The sequence below is a fragment of the Saccostrea echinata genome, unplaced genomic scaffold, assembly GCF_033153115.1.
Source record: "Saccostrea echinata isolate AGI-Se365-2 ecotype Australia unplaced genomic scaffold, CSIRO_AGI_Sech_v1 ptg000065l, whole genome shotgun sequence".
NCBI lineage: Eukaryota > Metazoa > Mollusca > Bivalvia > Ostreida > Ostreidae > Saccostrea > Saccostrea echinata.
The window spans coordinates 698,572-717,689 of record NW_026889814.1 but is presented as its reverse complement, the minus strand read 5'-3'; the positions used below and the strand labels follow the sequence as shown (position 1 = coordinate 717,689).

The following is a 19,118-nucleotide window of genomic DNA, read 5'->3' as shown; positions in this document are numbered from 1 at the left end:
GGGGGGGGTATGGCGTTTGAATGATATACAATACTATACAACAAAACACTATTCTTAAAACAATGGGACCCTCCTCCCGAACCTTGTAGTACAACGGTCCTGCAAGAAATAATGATCAAGTTATTGAATTTAACATATATCAATTCAAAATTAAAGTGTCCTAACATCTCAATTATCTATCGACAGTAGCGTGATTCGTCCAATTTCACATATGGAGTCAAACTCTTCAAAATTATCAATGTTACCTTTTACCGTCATGCAAGCTTGATAATTCTTTGACCATCTTTATTTCCTTTTAATAATTTGTTTCTGCTTAAATTCTAATTCAATACATTTTCACTCTCTTGTTTGAGCGAATCTTGACGCTACCATCACTTGTGATGCAGTCACAACGAATCTGACGCCATTTTTTAAAAGGCCCGCTACTCTAATTTCAAAATGAAATCATTATGGAAAGTGGTTTCCGTAATAAATGATTTTAATATCGAAATGTAAACGAAACACGTCGGCCATATTCCAAATATCAGTTCTAACCTGCGGGACATAGAAATATAGCCGAGAGTCACGGGTCGCGTTTAAACCAGTGAATGTGTGACATTTCAATCCGAGGGAAAATAATACACGTTGGAGGAAAGGTACATATTGACAATGCTGTCCGAAATTGATAGTTGTTCATCATTATTGCTGTGAAGTCAAGATAACGTTTGGGAACTCGCCATAGGGTTAAGGTACAGCATCAGACTAGTTCAAAATATATGGAGCAGCTTAATTAGGGCGTTGTACCCTAAGGATTCATCCACCATTTATGACCACGAAGTTTGGGTCCAAAATAATATGACGTTGAACTGGTAAGAGGGAATGTTGTTAGGTGAATGAACGGCGCCGTGGGCAAGAAAAAGTAAATCTGTATTCCTAGGGTTCTTTCGGAAAATAAATAAGTCCAAAATAACGAGTAATACGGTTTCCGAATTTATTATTTTTTAAGGATTAGCAGTTATTTTATCAATCAAGGAATTATTGCAGACAGACAGACAGACAGACAGACAGAAGTGGCCGGTAATGCGGCTGGCCCCCGAACTGCTACATACAATTCAGACACTGGTATATAAAACAGTTCTTTGACAACAATTAGCAAATTGAATGATGAAATAAAATTGTTCCTTGAAGGGACTTGATAGGATGGGCATGAAAGAAAGATCAATGAAATAATTTCATGAATGTTTTAATAAGGTATCAGAAGGTAGTGATGGCGGTCACATTCTGCTTATTTGTATGTTCTCAACGATTGTCCAGAAAATGTCATTGTGCAATTAAGAAAATAATTCAGTAACACATTGTCCAGGAATAATTCGATTTGCAGTTTATGTTAGGAAAAATAGTAGATAAATCTCTGATAAATTAAAAGTTCAAAACAATATTTGTTCAAAAAGTCAATTTTGCACGGTGATAATTGTTCTTTGAGTTTTCCCTAACCTGTTAGACAAATATTTTTTAAAGTAATCATTCTTTTGGAGTGATGAAACATATTATAGGAGTAATAAATTTTCTTTTCTTAATTATGGATTTCTGTATCTAAGGTTGATTTTTATATTCATTAGTTTAATGGATGGTTTAGAATTGCAGACGTTAAAACGAGATACAGGGATCAGTCTTTCATATAAGGTAGACGTTTCCTCAATACTTCAGGACCATAAGCCTTTTGTTTTTAGATCACACGGAATCGTATAATTAAAATCTGTGTTTTTAAAATATCTCAAAACAAGAGGCATAAACTCAGAGAATAATAATCAAAATGTCAATGGATGTGGATAGGTTTATTTCTTCAATTTTCGAGGTAAAAAGAAAGTTTCATTCAATTCGTCGTATGAGCACTTGATCAATAAAATTATTTTGACCAATAGTACTCTGTAATAAAAGAATTTCTGAAATCATCTGTTGGGTACCGGCAAACCTTGTGAAAATTATCACAAGGTATCTCACAGCATTTTCCGTTTTGGTACGGTTCAGGCTCTAAACAAAGAAAAAAAACAATAACACATGAGCATTTCTAGATACGTATGCATGTTACTACTACTAATGAGGATAATGGCTTTACATCAAATGCATTTTTTAATGAACACAATTTAGAAGAAAAAATAATTGATCGATACTTATCAGGTTAAATAAATAATTTGATTATGCAAAAAGGTAGATTCTTTATGTTGTTTTTAAAATTCATTCTTTTTATTGTTTTCCCTCTTTCATCTCTTAGCAGATTGAAAACGTTGCAGATTATTTCCTTTCATGTCTGAGCAAGAGCTTAAGCTATTCATATAAATAGGCGTTTTACACTTGCTTTAATTTATTTCATCTGATTCCCGCAAATCCCTTTTTCATAAATTTATTTAATTTTTTTAAATTTACAGAATCCCGTCGTATATCCAGTGTAGAATTTGGAGATACTTTGAAACTTTATATGAACTTTGATTTCTTATGAAACATTACCGTAGAACTTTTTTTTTGAAAACTATAAGTATTTTTCAAATTCAATAGCGATACTTTTAAATTTAGAAATGTTATTATGACACAAACGTAATATTTGCTTTTAATAAAATTTTTTGGGATATATAGAAGTCTGAGTAATTTCAAAGTTATACGCGTGTTTCTATTCAACAAATATTACCAACAAAGATAGAAGGAACTTACCTTCACAAATAGCGTCACTGTCACAACGGGTTCCCCACTGAAAATAAAAAAAAAACCAGTCTGATAATACTAGCTTGAGTATTCAATTAACTACTTAATAGCGAAAAAAGACATAAATATGACTTGATCTGAAATACATTCTAATTATACCACTTGTTTTGTCTTGAAATAAACATATGGTTTGTATATTAAGACAAAAATACAGTGCTGCCAACGCAGATTATGTATTAAACCGCTCTCCACAACCTGCGGTCAGTTCATCGCGGTTCAACCAGTAGCCCGAATTCTTCGCAGCTGTGTGACTTACTGTTGACTATCTTCTTCATATACTGTTAGTAGTTCAACTGATCGATTGATTGTCTGCCGTTTTAAGTCCCACTTTAAAATTTTCACTCATATAGAGACGTCATAATATAAAGGGCTCAGGCCCATTGAGCAGTGAGCGTTTTTTATCGTACCAATGCCCTTCGTGACACAAGACCTCGGTTTTTAAGGTTTTATCTGAAAGGCCTGTAACTTTCACTTCTAATGCCGGGAATTTTGCAAAGGAACAGTCTCTACCTATGTTTACGTTTAAGGTATGATGCAACATGTACGGCGAAAGAGAATCGAACCCGGCCTTCTGGTCACGAAGCGAATGTCCAACCACTACGTTACCGCGACCGGTTTGATTCGTTTGATATGATCTTGTCAAAGTATGGTAATGCAGATGGACATGGTCTTTCTTAAATCTATATATGGCGTATCTGAGCTAAAAATAAAAATACGAAATGAGTGTATATAAACATCATATACAGTACCGACCAGACACAACCTAACACCAGAGCGAACCCAAAGCGCATATCTGGGTTCGCTCAGGGTCCACTACGGGTCCGCTTTCAGAAATTTTGAGTTCGCTCTGCATTCGCTGGGGGTCAGCTCTGGGTCCGTTAGAGCGAACCCGGCGTTCGCTTTCTGGGTTCGCTTTACGCACTCATGCGTGAAGCAGACACCGCTTCAATCCTGCCGCCAGTAAGCTCCGCCCATTGTATATTCCAAATACAGTAATGAAATCGATCATTGTTGTTTTTGCGGCGATCGATACATGTGCATGTACAGTGGCTGCAACGTTATTGTTGACAATACACGAACGATCACGTTACACGAACGATTCCCTACGATTAAACCTGTTACACGAACGATCCTTCACGCACACGATTCTTCACGTTACACGATCATTCACGACTGTTAGCGCAAATGCACGATTTTTTTTACACAAAATAGTAAAAAATATTTAGGAGTGGATATTTTTAAAAAGAAATAAAGCTTTATTAGTAGATAATTTAGATTGAAAATATTTATTGCTGCAATTCATCGACTTTGGAACACTGAAGAAATAAAATAAAAAATAAAGAAAATAAATGTGTAAATATAACATGCCATCTGGATAATTAAAAGATAAATATAATTTTCATAATCATGTTAATAATAATTTCACTCTGTACATTAACACAATTTGCTTGTACAATGTTTTAATTTCATCGAATGACAAACTGGCATGCTGACAGGTCAACGCACTGATTGTCTTATCGCTAATCCTGATTGACAGCTCTGTTACGCAACACCGAACGCGCGTTCGCTTCCCGGGTTCGCTACTGAATTTGGGGTTCCTTTTCGGCGTTCGCTCTGGGTCCGCTGCGGGTTCGCTCCGGGTTTGCTCGGGGTGCGCTCCGGGTTCGCTCGAGGTCAGCTATAGCGAACCCCAAGCGAACCCAGAAAGCGAACCCGGGGTACGCTTTGGGTTCGCTTTCTGTAAGGTTGTGTCTGGTCGGTACTGTATGTTATTTACGTTCAAATTAAAATTTTCACTGATTTTGAACTTGAATAACCTCATGTTACTATGTTTCCATAGTTAAATTGACCTTAAACTGTGTCTGTTATTTAAATGCAGAGTCGGAAAATAAATCGGTTATTATTTTCTTAAAACGTGCCTTAACTTTGTTTTCATAATTCCGTATCACACTTTTTTTTAATTCAGTTATACTTTGCTTTCAATGTGCAAATGAAATAATCAAATTGCTGTCCTTCAATAAGTACTGATCGTTCACGGTAGCTCAGTCGGTAGAAGGAAAAATGGTTGTTAATGCGCTTCTTGGCGCTACAGAGCATTTAATTTGACCTTTTTTGCACTGTAGTTACGTCTAACAAATAAATCAAATTTTCAAAGTTTTTCCTCCAATCTTTTTCATCCAAATAAATCATGGGACCAAATACAGTCTTATTTTATCTTGAATAGACACATGAAGCTCCGTGATCGGGAGGTCGTGTATTCAAATCACGGCCACGACTGACCTAAGTCGATAAAAAATAGGTAGCAACTGTTCCTTCGCCAAGAGCTCGGCACTTTGAAGTGAAAGTTGTTGGTCATTCGGATGAGACCTCAAAAACTGAGGCCCTGTGTCACTGTAGGCGTTGGTACAATAAACGGCCCTCATTGCCTGATGGCCCTGAGTGCCGAGTAAAGGTGCAAATTTGAAGGCCTTCACCGGTATATGGTGACGTCTCTATATGAGTGAAAAATTCTCGAACGGGACGTAAAACAACGTTCAATCAATCAATCAATCAATAGACACCTGAAATTTATGGCAATGAAAAAGTTTCAAATTAATTCGTAGAGTCAATTATTTGACCCTTATGGACTTATAAAATATTTTTCTGGCATCAAATATTTAACAAGCAATACAATCATTTTAAAGTATTAGATTTTACTGAATTAAAGCAGAATGGTTGAAAATGTCTTATATTTTCAGAAACGAAAATGAAAAGTGGAGGTTTGTTATGTAAATTTTAGATATAACTTAAATAATATTAATTTTAAGCTTAAATTGGGCTATTTTTTTTCTGGACTTTCACAATATTTTTGCTATATTTGTCACGATGATGTTATGATGACAGAACCCGTGACAGTTAATTGAAAAATAATTTGGGAACAGCATAAAACATTTCAAAGCACAAAATAGCTCTGTGTGCAGCCTTCATGAAAAAATAGAAATCCAAATTTAGCGGTGTTGTAAATACATTTACATGAAAGAGAAAAAAATGAACATTATCCTCTAAAAAATACTTCCGCCACAAAATAGAGTTCCTGAATTAAAGGTTTTGATGTGGACTTTAATTGTGTGATTTTAATTGATTATAGTTTAAATAAATGGCATTGTAGAATCCAAATTTATTTATACATGTATACTAAACTATTATGCAGATTTTTTAAACAGAGGTCAGGACAAAAATCTCCCCAAAACTCAGCATCGAACCTATTTAAAACATCTATCTTGTATAGTTATCATGTAGCCTTGACCATTAACCTCAGAATTAAAAGAGGGTTTCTTGTATCAAAATAACATGCACCGTAGATGTAGAAATTTGCTTGAAAAGATCAATAGGAATCAGAACACGTAGCCCCCCCCCCCCCCGAAAAATAAATTGACATCCCTTTTTATTCTTCAACTTCTATAAGTTGCCTGCACCTTAGACATTCCCTGTCTTAATTGTTGGATACAAAAGAATCACTTTTTCACATACATAACTATAGAAGAAAAACTGTAAATATTTTGTTTACTAATTAAGATACAAACATGCGTGTAAGAGGAGATTTGTAGCTTCTATGCACTGATAAATATATATCTACGATATTCAATTTTATTATGATCATTCAGATTAAAGACAGGTAAACTATGCAAATAGTATACAAATTAGGCTACGTATTGAAAAAAAGAGGTTGCATTATTTCATTATTTGTTAAAAAACAAAGATGAATCGGTTTTCCATATGATGGCTTTTCCAAGTGTAAAAGAAATATCATTATTTCTGCCCTGAGGAATTCACACCTGCATTGCTTCGGGTATCTTATCTTATGATATAAACTTCACCTGTCGGTAAAATAGCCTGCCGTAATACTGAGGGTATTTAGGATAGCCCTCAGTGTTATCCCAACGTTACCGAGCAAATAGAGCTATTCGATCTAATCAAGACCAGGAGATCGTTAAGTGAATCTGAATATAATAATTATCCAAACATATAGCCTTACGTTAAGAAAAGTAGGTTACACATTTATAATTTGACGTTTCAGACGTATTTTATTTTTTATATTTTTTTAGTCAATTTTTTCATTCTTTATTTTTCTCTCTTTCATTCTCTCTTTCTCCATGTTTAGTTTCTTTTCTTTTGTTTTGTTTTATAATTTTCAAGGGAGACAACTCGCAATTTATCTTAAGAATTTTTTTCTATCCATGATCCATAGGTTGAAAGGATTACCTGGATGTTCGAACCGCGGGGGCACGCGTTTTTTTTTTTTACCTGAGACACCGGTACTAATCACGATGATATTAACACCGCAGGGAAGCGCGGTGAATACATAAACAGCGTTGCCCGTACCAATGATAACTCGGGGACTTCCTTGCAACGTTCCTTTTCAAAATCCCAGCATATTTCATCAGTCCTATCCATAGTTTCTGTGTCTTGATGAATTGGCGTTAGGTCTGTACCGTCAGTAATCATTGGAGATTTGTCTTCTTTGGGTATTGTCATTGAGTCTGTATCTTTAACATTCACACTCTCTTCAGTTTTACTGACCGCCAACGCTTGGTCCTCTTTTAAATAACTTTCATCAGATTTTTGAGATTCTTTGGATTCGCTTGAGTCCGACTTCAAAAAGAGACCAATAGATTAAAACGTTCACCTGAGAAACCTTGGCACTGTTTTTCTTCAGAACACAGAGCCATCTTAGCTCGGGGGCAATGCTTTGAACAAACTTGAATCTACACTACCTGAAGATGCTTGCGTTTAAAATGACTGATCACGATTTTTTTTGAAAAGAATTTCAAAAAAGATATTTTGTTCGATTTTCTACTGTGGCCCCAACCAACCATCCAGGGGCCGAACAATTTCAATATACATGACCTTACAATGCTTGTATATTAATATCACCAATCATAGCCCTATTGTTCTTTATAAAGGAAGATTAAGTAAGAATTTTTATCTATATATTCCCGTGTAAAACTATTGATACCCTTTTGTAGCCCCACCCTTTCACCGAGGTCCACATACGTTTTGAACAGATTAGAACCTTCATTCTCTGCGGATACTTGCATATAAATATCACTAATCATGGTCCTGCTAGATTAGTATATAACATTTTGAACGCAATTTCCTCTTAATTCCCATCTAATTCCCTACTGGGGCCACACCCTGCCCCTGGGGGTCATGTTGATATTTTATCACTAGATTCAGTAAGAGTTGGTTATAAAGAACTCACCAAGTAGAAAAGCTCGGTTATAAAGAACTTTTTAACGAATTCCTTAGAAGACTTTTCACTATTTTCCTTATTTAAGAAATAATGTATCATTTTTAAACATCTATCGGGATATGAATACGGGTTCGACACGAGATCAAATTCCATAAAGCCCGAAGTGCTTTATTGTAAATTTGATCTTGTACCAACCCGTATTTATATCCCGATAGATGTTTAAAAATGATACATTATTACTTATATTTACATTTATGACTTATTCATATTTTATACTTTCCTGATTATAATCTTTAACGCTTGAAATGTTTTATTTTTTCAAGCTCAACGACACGTATTTGATCCATTGATTGCGCGTCGACCCTTTATGACCTCACTGAGTAATTATGTCGAACGTTTATGACGCGAGGAACCCGTGTTTATACGGATATAGATACGCGTTGCTTTTAATAGTGTTATATAAAAGAAAACATTTGTAAATGTAAATATATGGATATAAAGAAACTCGGTTACAAAGAGTCAATCAGAAGTTAAAAACTTATTCACGTTTTATTATTCACTATTCAATAAATCTTCTATGGTTGGTTCACTATTTACATCACCGTAAGTGTCCTAATAATTTTTTTTTCAAGAAATTAAATCGACTCAAATTAACACATGTTATAGAAGCGAATGGAAGACCTCACTTACAAACAAGACAGAAAGTAGCTAGCCACACCAAAATACTCTTACAAAGTGAACTTTGTACATGGGACTGGATATCATACAGAATCCCAAAATTTGAGTCTCATATCTAGTCAGAGGCATGTGCATTTTTTGAATGATTGTTGCTTAAGGCCAAGATCTAGTAAATGAATGGTGCCTACAGATTTCTCAAATTTGAGCAATAAATTCCTTTAATGGTGTTTTATAACTTAAGCTTTGTCAAATAGGGTGTTTCGGGACATAATTGGTATGAAACAAAATGAAAAAAACATATTTTAAACTGTCATTTTCAATAAGAAATTAAGAAAACCAGTCATGAATATGGGAGTTTTTTGATTATCAGACAAAGGAAATGTATCCTTATTGCCTATAGTCTCCCAGAAAACGGTAATTTGTATGTTCTTGGCCTCTTCTTTGAAATAATATCAAATTTAATATAGGTATCGGGATTACTTTTCATATGATTTCAAATTGAATTCCATGAAATACGTTATTTTCCTCATAATTCTATTAGAGCCGTAAAGTACAGTGAATTTGAACATCCCTGCAACATTCCATTTTAAAATGAATCCAGAGGGAAAAAAGTCAGCATTATCAAAAATCTGTCCATTAAACATAATCAATAAGAAATGTTGGTCGTTTGGATTGTTTTAAGAGGAGATTCCCCATTTTGATCCTGCAACTTTGAAATAAAGGGGGGTGGGGTGGGGGGTGGGGTGGTGGTGGTGTTCCGATAGAGCATTTGTGAGCTGTAGTAGATCATATCAAATACTTAAAAGAAATCAGTAGTTGTATTATTCAACACAAGATGTTCTTTTGATATTTAATATTTTTACTCAATAAAAATTTCAGGCCCGTAGGACGCAATTTCAATCGGAGCGGGGGGGGGGGGCACAATTAAACGTTTTGAGTTTTGGAGGGTAGTACCTGGCAAAAACTCATTGACACCCGCCTTCTGCTTCTTGTCATGAAGGGACTAACGGAAAAATCCGTAGACAATTCAGTGTGAAAAAAAAATAATAATTTGAATGAAAATGTCAGTCAACATTTGACTTTATGATAGATTGTATTTGCTGACAAGGTCATTGTATCGACTATATAATTTGCCAAATGTTGACTTCAAACGAGTCTGTTGATATTCTTGTTTCAATAGCTTACTTCACCTCTAACTTTAAAGAATGTTCGTACGTAGAGGATGCTCTTGCGTATCGAATTAACAGGGAGACATAAATTCAATACGCAGGTTGAAATGGTATATTGCTACATAAGTAATGGAAGTTTACAGAAAGGTTGACGTCATCATGTTTATCATAAAGTTTTGTTGTTAGGTTACCAATGTATTAAAAATCAGCAAAATTAATTGGGGGGGGGGGGGGGGGGGGAGAGGGGGCATGACCATGATTTATAAAGAAATATTTTCTTACTAACGTGACTACATGCATTTATGAGGATAATATTCGAATTACTGCCATTTTCTCCACTGGTCCATTTTCTCGACCAACCTTCAAGAATTTTCTCACGTCATGCTCTCAAAATCGTTGTGCAAAATAAAAAAAAATAACAAACTAAATTATTTTCCAGTTTAATTTTTACTTATATTAAACGATATAACATAATTTTGGCGCAATTAGCTCTTTCTTAATAATTGCTTAGTAAAAATTAGTCTCATTTCTTAAAAACATTCATAACGAATGGAAATACAGATAGATACGTGTAAAATTTAATTTGTAAAAATAAATAAAAGTACAGCTGCTAGATGTCAAGGGGTTGTTCCCATACCGATAAAATATATGCTCTCTATTTGTATCAGTCAATCAAATACACATGTAGTTTGTAACAAGCAATTTATTCTGATACTACTTTATGAATTCATTAGATTTAAGATAAAGAAAATCATTATCTTGAATGAAATCAGTGCATTTTGTTGAAATAAATGTATTCAATAAACCCAATAAATTAGATTATATAAATACTTTCCCCAAAAGTTATGAAAAGAATTTACATAATTACCTAAGTATAAAGGGCCGGGTGGGGATTTACTTATAAGGTAGACAACGCAAAGTGTAAAACATAAATAAGAACATATTAAACTCATTAAATAACAATAAATATGATGTTATGGATTGTTAAAGTAATAAAGGTTTGTGAGAAGAATGGAGGGACGACATATGAATCCAGTTGACGTCATTTTGTAATGTTTTATTTCCAAAGAAAAGTTCTCTAGGATTTTTTTAATTGACTGATGTAAATTGACGACTAGAATCCCACTTTGAAATTATAGTCCCAGGCTGCGGAGTAGAGGTCGTTGACAACTTGTGCCTGAACCTAAAAATCTCAGAACCTGGAGTGAAGAACTACGATGTTTCCGAGCTTGATATTTATTGAGCTAATATTTTTAAGGAATATCAGATATACATATGTATAAAAGGGGGATCAAAGTTACAGGGATTTTATTTACATAATTCAAAATAATATTTCAGTCTTGAGTACTTCTAACATTCCAGACAACCAAGTTGCGTTTGAACTACACTGCCCATTACTATGTTTTGGTCGTGGTTGAGAGAACTAAGTAAGTTACCTGTCTTGTAAACACAATTCCTTTTGAAAGTCAGGGTTCCCTCCCAGACCTCTTCCCTGTCCACAGATGAATGTCAAAATTTTTAATCCAGGATGGCGGGAGAGCTATATTGGTTTTGGAGTTCTGTCTCTCTTTTGTAAGTGAGATCTTTGATTAGCTTTTCCTTAAATTGAGACAATCTAGTACTTTAAAAAAAAAAAAAAAATGGACACTTACAGTTATTTGAATAGTGAACCCAACTCTGAATACGGTTCGCTATTCGAATAATGAATAGTGAATAAGTTTCTAACGTTGATTTTGATTGCCTTATAAAGAAGCAAATATGGAGGTCCAAGTGACTTCTTTATACCAGAGTTTTACTTTACAACAAGCCCTGGGTATACTTGCATATTAATATCTCTAATAATACATGTAGTTCTTGTGAAGATTTTTAAAGAAATGCCCTATAAACTCCAGTATAAATTTTAACCCTATTGTGGTCCCACCCTACGCCCAGGGGCATGATTTCTGCAACGCTTGCGGAGGCTTGCGTAATAGAAATATATCTAATCATGGTCCCGCTGGTCATGAGAGAGAAAAAAATCCAAGAAATTTACTTTGTATTTTCATGTTAAAATTTCTTACCCTGCTCGGGCTCCAACATTACCCACAAGCTACACTATGTCAGACGGTTTCACTAAAATTCTACTTTTTTGACCCAGTGGTTCTTGAGAAATTTTTAATGAAACCAATTGTTTTTTTTTTTCCTTTTCTTGATTACTTTCCCCTATATTTTAAGAAATGTGAATTCCTTTTACCGAAGGTTACTCTGTTTTAAGCTTGGTTGAAAGTGGCACAGAGATTCTAGAGATGATGAAATTTTGAAAAGTCTTCAATGAAAACGACAACAACGACGACAACAACGACAACGACATACAAAGGACAAGTTACGATCAGAAAAGCACAAATAACCTTCGGCTTAGGTGAGCTAATAATTTGACACACACACACACACACACACACACACAGAGAGAGAGAGAGAGAGAGAGAGAGAGAGAGAGAGAGAGAGAGAGAGAGTTATACCTGCTTTTCATTTGAATTTCCATCAAGACGATGGATCGTCTTTCTGCTTGAGCACCGTCTAAGAGAGTCTCTAAGAGAAGTGATTTAGATTAATGCAATTTTTTTTTTGAAAGTTGGCTAAGAGAGAGAGAGAGAGAGAGAGAGAGAGAGAGAGAGAGAGAGAGAGAGAGAGAGTTTTACCTTGTTTTTTGGTTACCTTCCTCCTCTTTTGAAGTAGATCTAACTCCCTGCGACCCGGCCTTTAAGTACATGCCAAACCAGTGTAAATATTAACAAATTATTTCAATGAGCAAAAATAAATCATTTAAACAATATATAAAAAATAATGTCAATACTTACCAAAGTAAAACAAAGAAATGTCAAAACGAAAAATAATTCCAAATTTGTCATATTTTTTTTCATTTAAAGTGTATTTTCTTAAATACAAAGTTATGGCTATCTTTTTTATTTATATCTTAGTTTTACATTTCTCCTCTGTACGTGCACTATAAATACATAATATAAATGACATAATTACATAACTTTTTATGCATTGTGTGCATATCAATTACCGCTATTTTTATCATAATTAACAAGATTAATGCATTTTTTTTTTAACTTGTCAGGTGAGAATGGCAATGAAGCCAACTGCAGGGAACATCATGAACCTATGTATAATTAAAATAAAGGATGATTCATAAGTTATATCACAAGTGTTACTTAACATTAAATTTGCATTAGTGGAAGTCGTCAGCAACAATAACAATTTCTTTTGAATATTGTACAAAATATCAATTTCATTGTCTTATCTGAATATTTAAATGAACACAATGTAAGGAACAAATTTAACAGTCCAGATTTGAGTACTTCAAAATTTCAGAATCATTATTAAATTTGTATCTATAAATATATAGCATGACATCAGTTACCGTTCTGATATCTACTTGAAAAAAGAGAATACAATCTTATTTTAATTGAATATATATGAAATTCAGTTTGCCTTCTCATAATTTTGAAAATATTAATTCTATTTTTAATACTGCTTATCCCCTTTTTTTAAGTGATCAATTATTCTAAGATACAGTACCAAACAGACCCACCCTGACAGAAAGCAGCCCCAGAGCAGTCCCTGGAACTGCTTTCTGGGACTGCTTTGGGATTGGTAAAGCAGTCCCACAGCGGTCCCACAGCAGTCCCAAAGCAGTCCAAGGGCGGTCCCAGAGCAGTCCCAAAGCGGTCCCAGCAGTCCCAGAAAGTATCCCAAGCAATCCCAGAGAGCAGTCTCAGCAGTCCCAGTAGGCGGGGTTAATAATTCAACGGGCAGAGCTTAGTCGTAACTGAGATTACACATTGTATCAACAAACAATGTCAGTAATATAAAAGCAGTTGAAATTAATGACACACTTTTTCAGGGGGAAAAGTGTTATACATGTCACATGTACAGCGTATTTACAATTCGTATGTGACAATTATTTCTGAATAATTATTAAAATTACAGTATACATAAGAAAAAAATAATAATAGAAGAAAAGATACTTTCACACTAAATATTTACATCTGTAGCATATTAATTTGACACCAAATTAAACCAATTGTTTATTAGATTTGATTTATTGATAATAGTTACCATATATTTTTTAATAAAAAAATAATTATGTGCTAAATAAAATGAATGGTTTATTTTTAGACTTAGTCTAGAATTTAATGACTTTGAAATAGGTCCTACAATTATAGAGCAAGACCGATTCCCATATTACTCCGTATACGTTTTTCATTGACGTTGAAGCTTTAGAAAATATATCATGAATCTGGTGACAGTTAATTCTTTATCAAATTTTTGCCTACTAATATTTTCTTGCTATCATTTTCATTGACTTGTCGATATAATTATTGTAAGAATCTTTACGCAATGTAAAACAATTTCACTTAAATATTTCCTGAGCCCTTACATCACTGTGCATATACATGTAAATCGTGCAAGTGATTACCTCAGATATTTAATAATTACATAATCCTGAAAAACATATATACCATATTTATTGAAACAAGGGTTTTGCAGTCTGAAGAACGAAATGAATGCCATTTCGACCAGCATGGTAAATGATGTGTAACACTGATGCCCAAATAACACGCGTGAACTGTCTGCTATTCATGTCCAAAGGCGATTGAAACCTTAGCCAGGTGTTTACACATTTTATACACTGTGTATGGCTTTTGATCGGCCGGACATTACAGATGCTACATGTATCTTGCTTTTCTTCAAACGTACACAAAAAGAAATAAGAAATAAAACTCAAATTTCGATATTTTCAACCATATTTATTTAAAAATATAATTTTATATATTTTTTAAAACTTATTTATAAGTTGAAAATTAATCCGGGAAAAAAAATCAACCAATAATTGCTCACGTTGTTTATATGACGGGATAATGTCAGATAAATTTATTTCATAGAAAAAGATTGTCTTTATTTGAATTAATTATTAGGTTTTATTTTGAAGCCGAAAAAAAGGCACTGGATTTTTTTTCCGTGATAGTGGCCTTTGGATTTTAAAAATAATCACTTTCCAGTGCAGCATGTAGCTTTGATTATTTTTTAAAACTTTAATGACGTGATTGTTTCCTTCTTTAGGACATAGAGTAATGTAAGCTTTGAGTACATAATTTAACAGCTTTAATTAATTAAATAAATAGTTTAGTTTCAAACACCTGCATTTACGTTAAATAAACGGATTAAAAAAAATCATTTTCTGACTTCCGTTTTTTTTTTACTGGCAAAACAACTTTTTATTACCACATTTAACTAATTTTTCTGATTGATTGTCTGCTGCAATGGTGCAAAATCGGCGATTGACGTATTATTATCTCATTTTTCTTCAGTAACTAACCGTACTTGTTATTTTTTTGGAAAATTCTTGTTGATTTTACTTTTACAAGTCCTTTGCTGAAAGTAAACAAAAGTACTGTACAAAATTCGCCATACACAAGGGGCGGGGCTTTCTTTTCATTTTGACGCATGGGTGAAAAAAGCAGTCCCAGATAGCAGTCACAGAAACTGCTTGGACTGCTGGTTTTGCTTTCTAGAGGAGTTCCAGCGGTCCCAGAGCAGTCCCGGGGACTGCTTTCTGGGACTGCTTGAGTGTCAGGTTGGGTCTTGTTGGTACTGTACATTACTAATTGAAATAAGGGGAAAATCAACTCCCAACTTAGCCTATAAGAAAAGAAAATAGCTGAAGTTAGAAAGGGAAATCATGTCTTGAAGAGAATTTTATACAAGAATCTACAGAACTAACTGGTAGAATAGGAGATTAATCAATTAAAAAAATATTGTCATTGTCTTAGACAAAGTTAAATTAGACAGAAGAAGGCAAGCACAATCATTAAAAAAATATTTCATTAGTCCTGAATTAAGAAACTATTTTAGAAAAATTACCCAAAATAATGGAAAGAAAAATGAATCAAATATTTTTTAATAAATTTGGTACACTAAATTAAGAAAAAACATGTTCTATGAAAATTATTTTAAAAGTAGGGAAAACTTTTAATCATGAAAAAATGGAAAGATGTGATGCTCCTAAACTAAGTTATAAGAATCAAAGTCTTATGGCCCGGTGAATAACTCCGAAGACCTTAATTTTCTTTGAAAAATATGACCTGATGTGTCCATCTATTATGATTTAAATTCTTTTGGAAGGACGTGGGTGCCTTCTTTACAAAAGCAATATAAAAAATCTTAAAGAGTGAAGATTTTTAATTCAGACTTTTCAAAGAAGACCAAAAGTGCACAAATTGCAAGATAAATAGATAATTCAAGGGGCACGTACTTTCAGTTAATAAAGGTGTAGATTCTAAATTGTTCAAATCATGACCCCCGGGGGTAGGGCGGGGCCATACTAGGGAATCCAAGTTTTACATTGAAATACATAAGAAAAATCTTTAAAATCTTCTTCTCAAGAACCACTTGGCCAGAAAAGCTGAAACTTATATGGAAGCATCCTGGGGCAGTGTAGATTATAAATTGTTCATATCTTGACCCCCGGGGGTAGGGCGGGACACAATAGGGAGTCCAAGTTTTACTTTGAAATATATAAGAAAAATCTTTAAAAATCTTCTTTTCAAGAACCACTGGGCCAGAAAAGCTGAAACTTATATGGAAGCATCCTGGGGTAGTGTAGATTCTAAATTGTTCAAATCATGACCCCCGGGGGTAGGGCAGGGCCACAATAGGGAATCCAAGTTTTACATTGAAATATATAGGAAAAATCTGAAAAAATCTTCTTCTCAAGAACCACTGGGCCAGAAATACTGAAACTTATATAAAAGCATCCTGGGGTAGTGTAGATTCTAAATTGTTCAAATTATGACCCCCGGGGGTAGGGCAGGGCCATAACAGGGAATCCAAATTTTACATTGAAATACATAAGAAAAATCTGAAAAAATCTTCTTCTCAAGAACCACTGGGCCAGAAAAGCTGAAACTTATATGGAAGCATCCTGGGGTAGTGTAGATTATAAACTATTCAAATCATGACCCCCGGGGGTAGGGCGGGGCCACAATTGGGAATCCAAGTTTTACATTGAAATATTTAGGAAAAATCTGAAAAAATCTTCTCAAGAACCACTGGGCCAGAAAAGCTGAAACTTATATGGAAGCATCCTGGGGTAGTGTAGATTATAAACTATTCAAATCATGACCCCCGGGGGTAGGGCGGGGCCACAATAGGGAATCCAAGTTTTACATTGAAATATATAGGAAAAATCTGAAAAAATCTTCTTCTCAAGAACCACTGGGCCAGAAAAGCTGAAACTTATATGGAAGCATCCTGGGGTAGTGTAGATTCTAAATTGTTCAAATCATGACCTCCGGGGGTAGGGCGGGACACAATAGGGAGTCCAAGTTTTATCTTGAAATATATAAGAAAATTCTTTAAAAATCTTCTTCTCAAGAACCACTGGACCAATAAAGCTGAGTCATATTTGGAAGCATTCTGAGGTAGTGTAGATTCTAAATTGTTCAAATCATGACCCCCGGGGATAGGGCGGGCCACAATAGGTATATTAAAAGGGGGAAATCTGGCAAAGAACAGCATGGACAAAGTTACTTAGGTGAGCGATGTGGCCCATGGGCCTCTTGTTGAGGATAAATATTTCACGTCCTGACAAATTTTTGTCACCTAATGATGCCAATGATTGCTGCTGACTATACTGCACAGCACGGTAAAGGACCACCCAAGAAATGCAAAATGTAGGGAAAAAAATATCGTTTTCATTCTCAGCTGTAGCATATTCAAGACAATTTTAGTCAATTCTACCAACTTTTCAATTTTATATATTCATAACGTTTGCCATTGTAATTATCTGGAAAATCATTTCATGCAGAACCAGCCAGACTCAACCTGACATCCAAGCTGTCCCAGAAACCAGTCACTGACACTGCTTTCCCACAATGTGGGACTGCTCACGGACCGCTGTGGGACTGTTCTAGAAAACAAACTTAGCAGTCCAAACAGCTCCTGGGACTGCTTTCTGGGACTTCTTTGTTCACCCATGCATGCAAATGTTCTGAGTGACAAGAAAGTCCCTCCCCTTGTGCATTCCGAACTTGCAGTTCTCTGGTAGTTTTGTTTACTTTCAGCAGATTGTCAAAATAAAAACAAGGATTTCTATAATAATAATAATGATGATGATGATGATGATGATGATAATAATAATAATAATAATAATAATTAATAAGTATGGATAGCTACTTAAAAAAAATCTCTTTACACCATTGCAGTGTAGAATTAATTAGATAAAAAAATAGTAAATGTTGATAATAATAAACAGTTGTTTTACTAGAGTAAAAAATTTAAAAAAAAAAAAAAAAAGAAAAAAAAAAAGAAACAAACAAACAAACAAAAAGAATCCCACGGAGGTCAGAAAATGAACTTTTTAAATTCTTGAATAGTGATCCCCATGGAAAGATGACAGGGTGGTCTACTCTTGTTGTAGAAAATTTACCCCTTTATTGTACAATACATATTTGCTTTTGTGGAAATTTGATTCCTGTGGTCACTATTCCATGTGTTGCTCGTAGAATAATGATCCTGTAGAAAAAAAGGACCTTTGATTATTCCATGATTCAAATTGTTTGTGTGTCATGGAATTATTGCTAGCCAAGGACGAATGGACATTGGGGAAGTAGATTTGGAGTTTCCTGCCCTCAGTCTCCCCTGTTTTGGGAAAAGTAGTGCTATTCCATCATAAATTATTGAAATAGTATCATTACGTTTTCTTACGTTAAAAAAGTTAAATGCTTGAATTTCCACATTATTATCTACACATCTGATATTCAGAAATGACACACTGTTCTAGCATTTCTATCATTTTGTCATATACAGCAACTAACTTTCAGAATGAAAATAAAAAGAAAATGCAGTTAAAAGCTAAGATATCTGCAAACATAAACACAGGGTAAGTGTCATAATAGAAGATAATAATTTCGATTAAACCCGCCGGTTCCTTAAACTCAACAAATGAATAGATGTTGTGAAGTCTACACCTTGCATTCTCTACAGATATTCCAAAGTTGTTGCTTCAAAGATGTTCAATTATAAACAAACCTTACACTTCACAGATAATGAGTATTTTTGCTCTTCTCTTCTTTCAGCTATAATACCGCTGCACAAGTCATTACTACTGATATTAATAATATTTGAAAATGACGACCTATAAGCAATCATTTTGAAAGGTCCTAAATACAGGGAAACCTGATCTTTTACTTGGTGACAGAACTTCACTTTTATATTAAATTCTGTCGAAAATTATGTCAGATATTGGGCGAAAA

At 34.3% G+C, this 19,118-nt stretch overlaps 1 protein-coding gene across 1 annotated transcript; it reads right to left on the bottom strand.

Annotated features, from left to right (window-relative positions):
• Nucleotides 1–1,793: 1,793 nt before the first annotated feature.
• Nucleotides 1,794–17,841, bottom strand: LOC133176101 (uncharacterized). Its single transcript, XM_061311271.1, has 7 exons — nucleotides 17,694–17,841; nucleotides 13,394–13,575; nucleotides 12,495–12,553; nucleotides 12,315–12,384; nucleotides 7,099–7,368; nucleotides 2,686–2,722; nucleotides 1,794–2,010 (listed from the first exon to the last, which is right to left on the bottom strand). The coding sequence occupies exons 1-7, from the start codon at nucleotides 17,839–17,841 to the stop codon at nucleotides 1,886–1,888; spliced, it is 891 nt and encodes a 296-aa protein (XP_061167255.1). The 3' UTR covers nucleotides 1,794–1,885.
• Nucleotides 17,842–19,118: the final 1,277 nt, after the last annotated feature.

Excerpts from the sequence above, each read along its gene's own strand:
- LOC133176101 (XM_061311271.1), bottom strand. The coding sequence starts at position 17,841 with ATGGGTGAACAAAGAAGTCCCAGAAAGCAGTCCCAGGAGCTGTTTGGA. Across the intron at positions 12,554-13,393 it reads TGGGGCTGCTTTCTGTCAGG|GCCGGGTCGCAGGGAGTTAG; the intron begins GTGGGTCTGTTT and ends ATGTACTTAAAG. Across the intron at positions 12,385-12,494 it reads GAAGGTAACCAAAAAACAAG|AGACTCTCTTAGACGGTGCT; the intron begins GTAAAACTCTCT and ends CACTTCTCTTAG.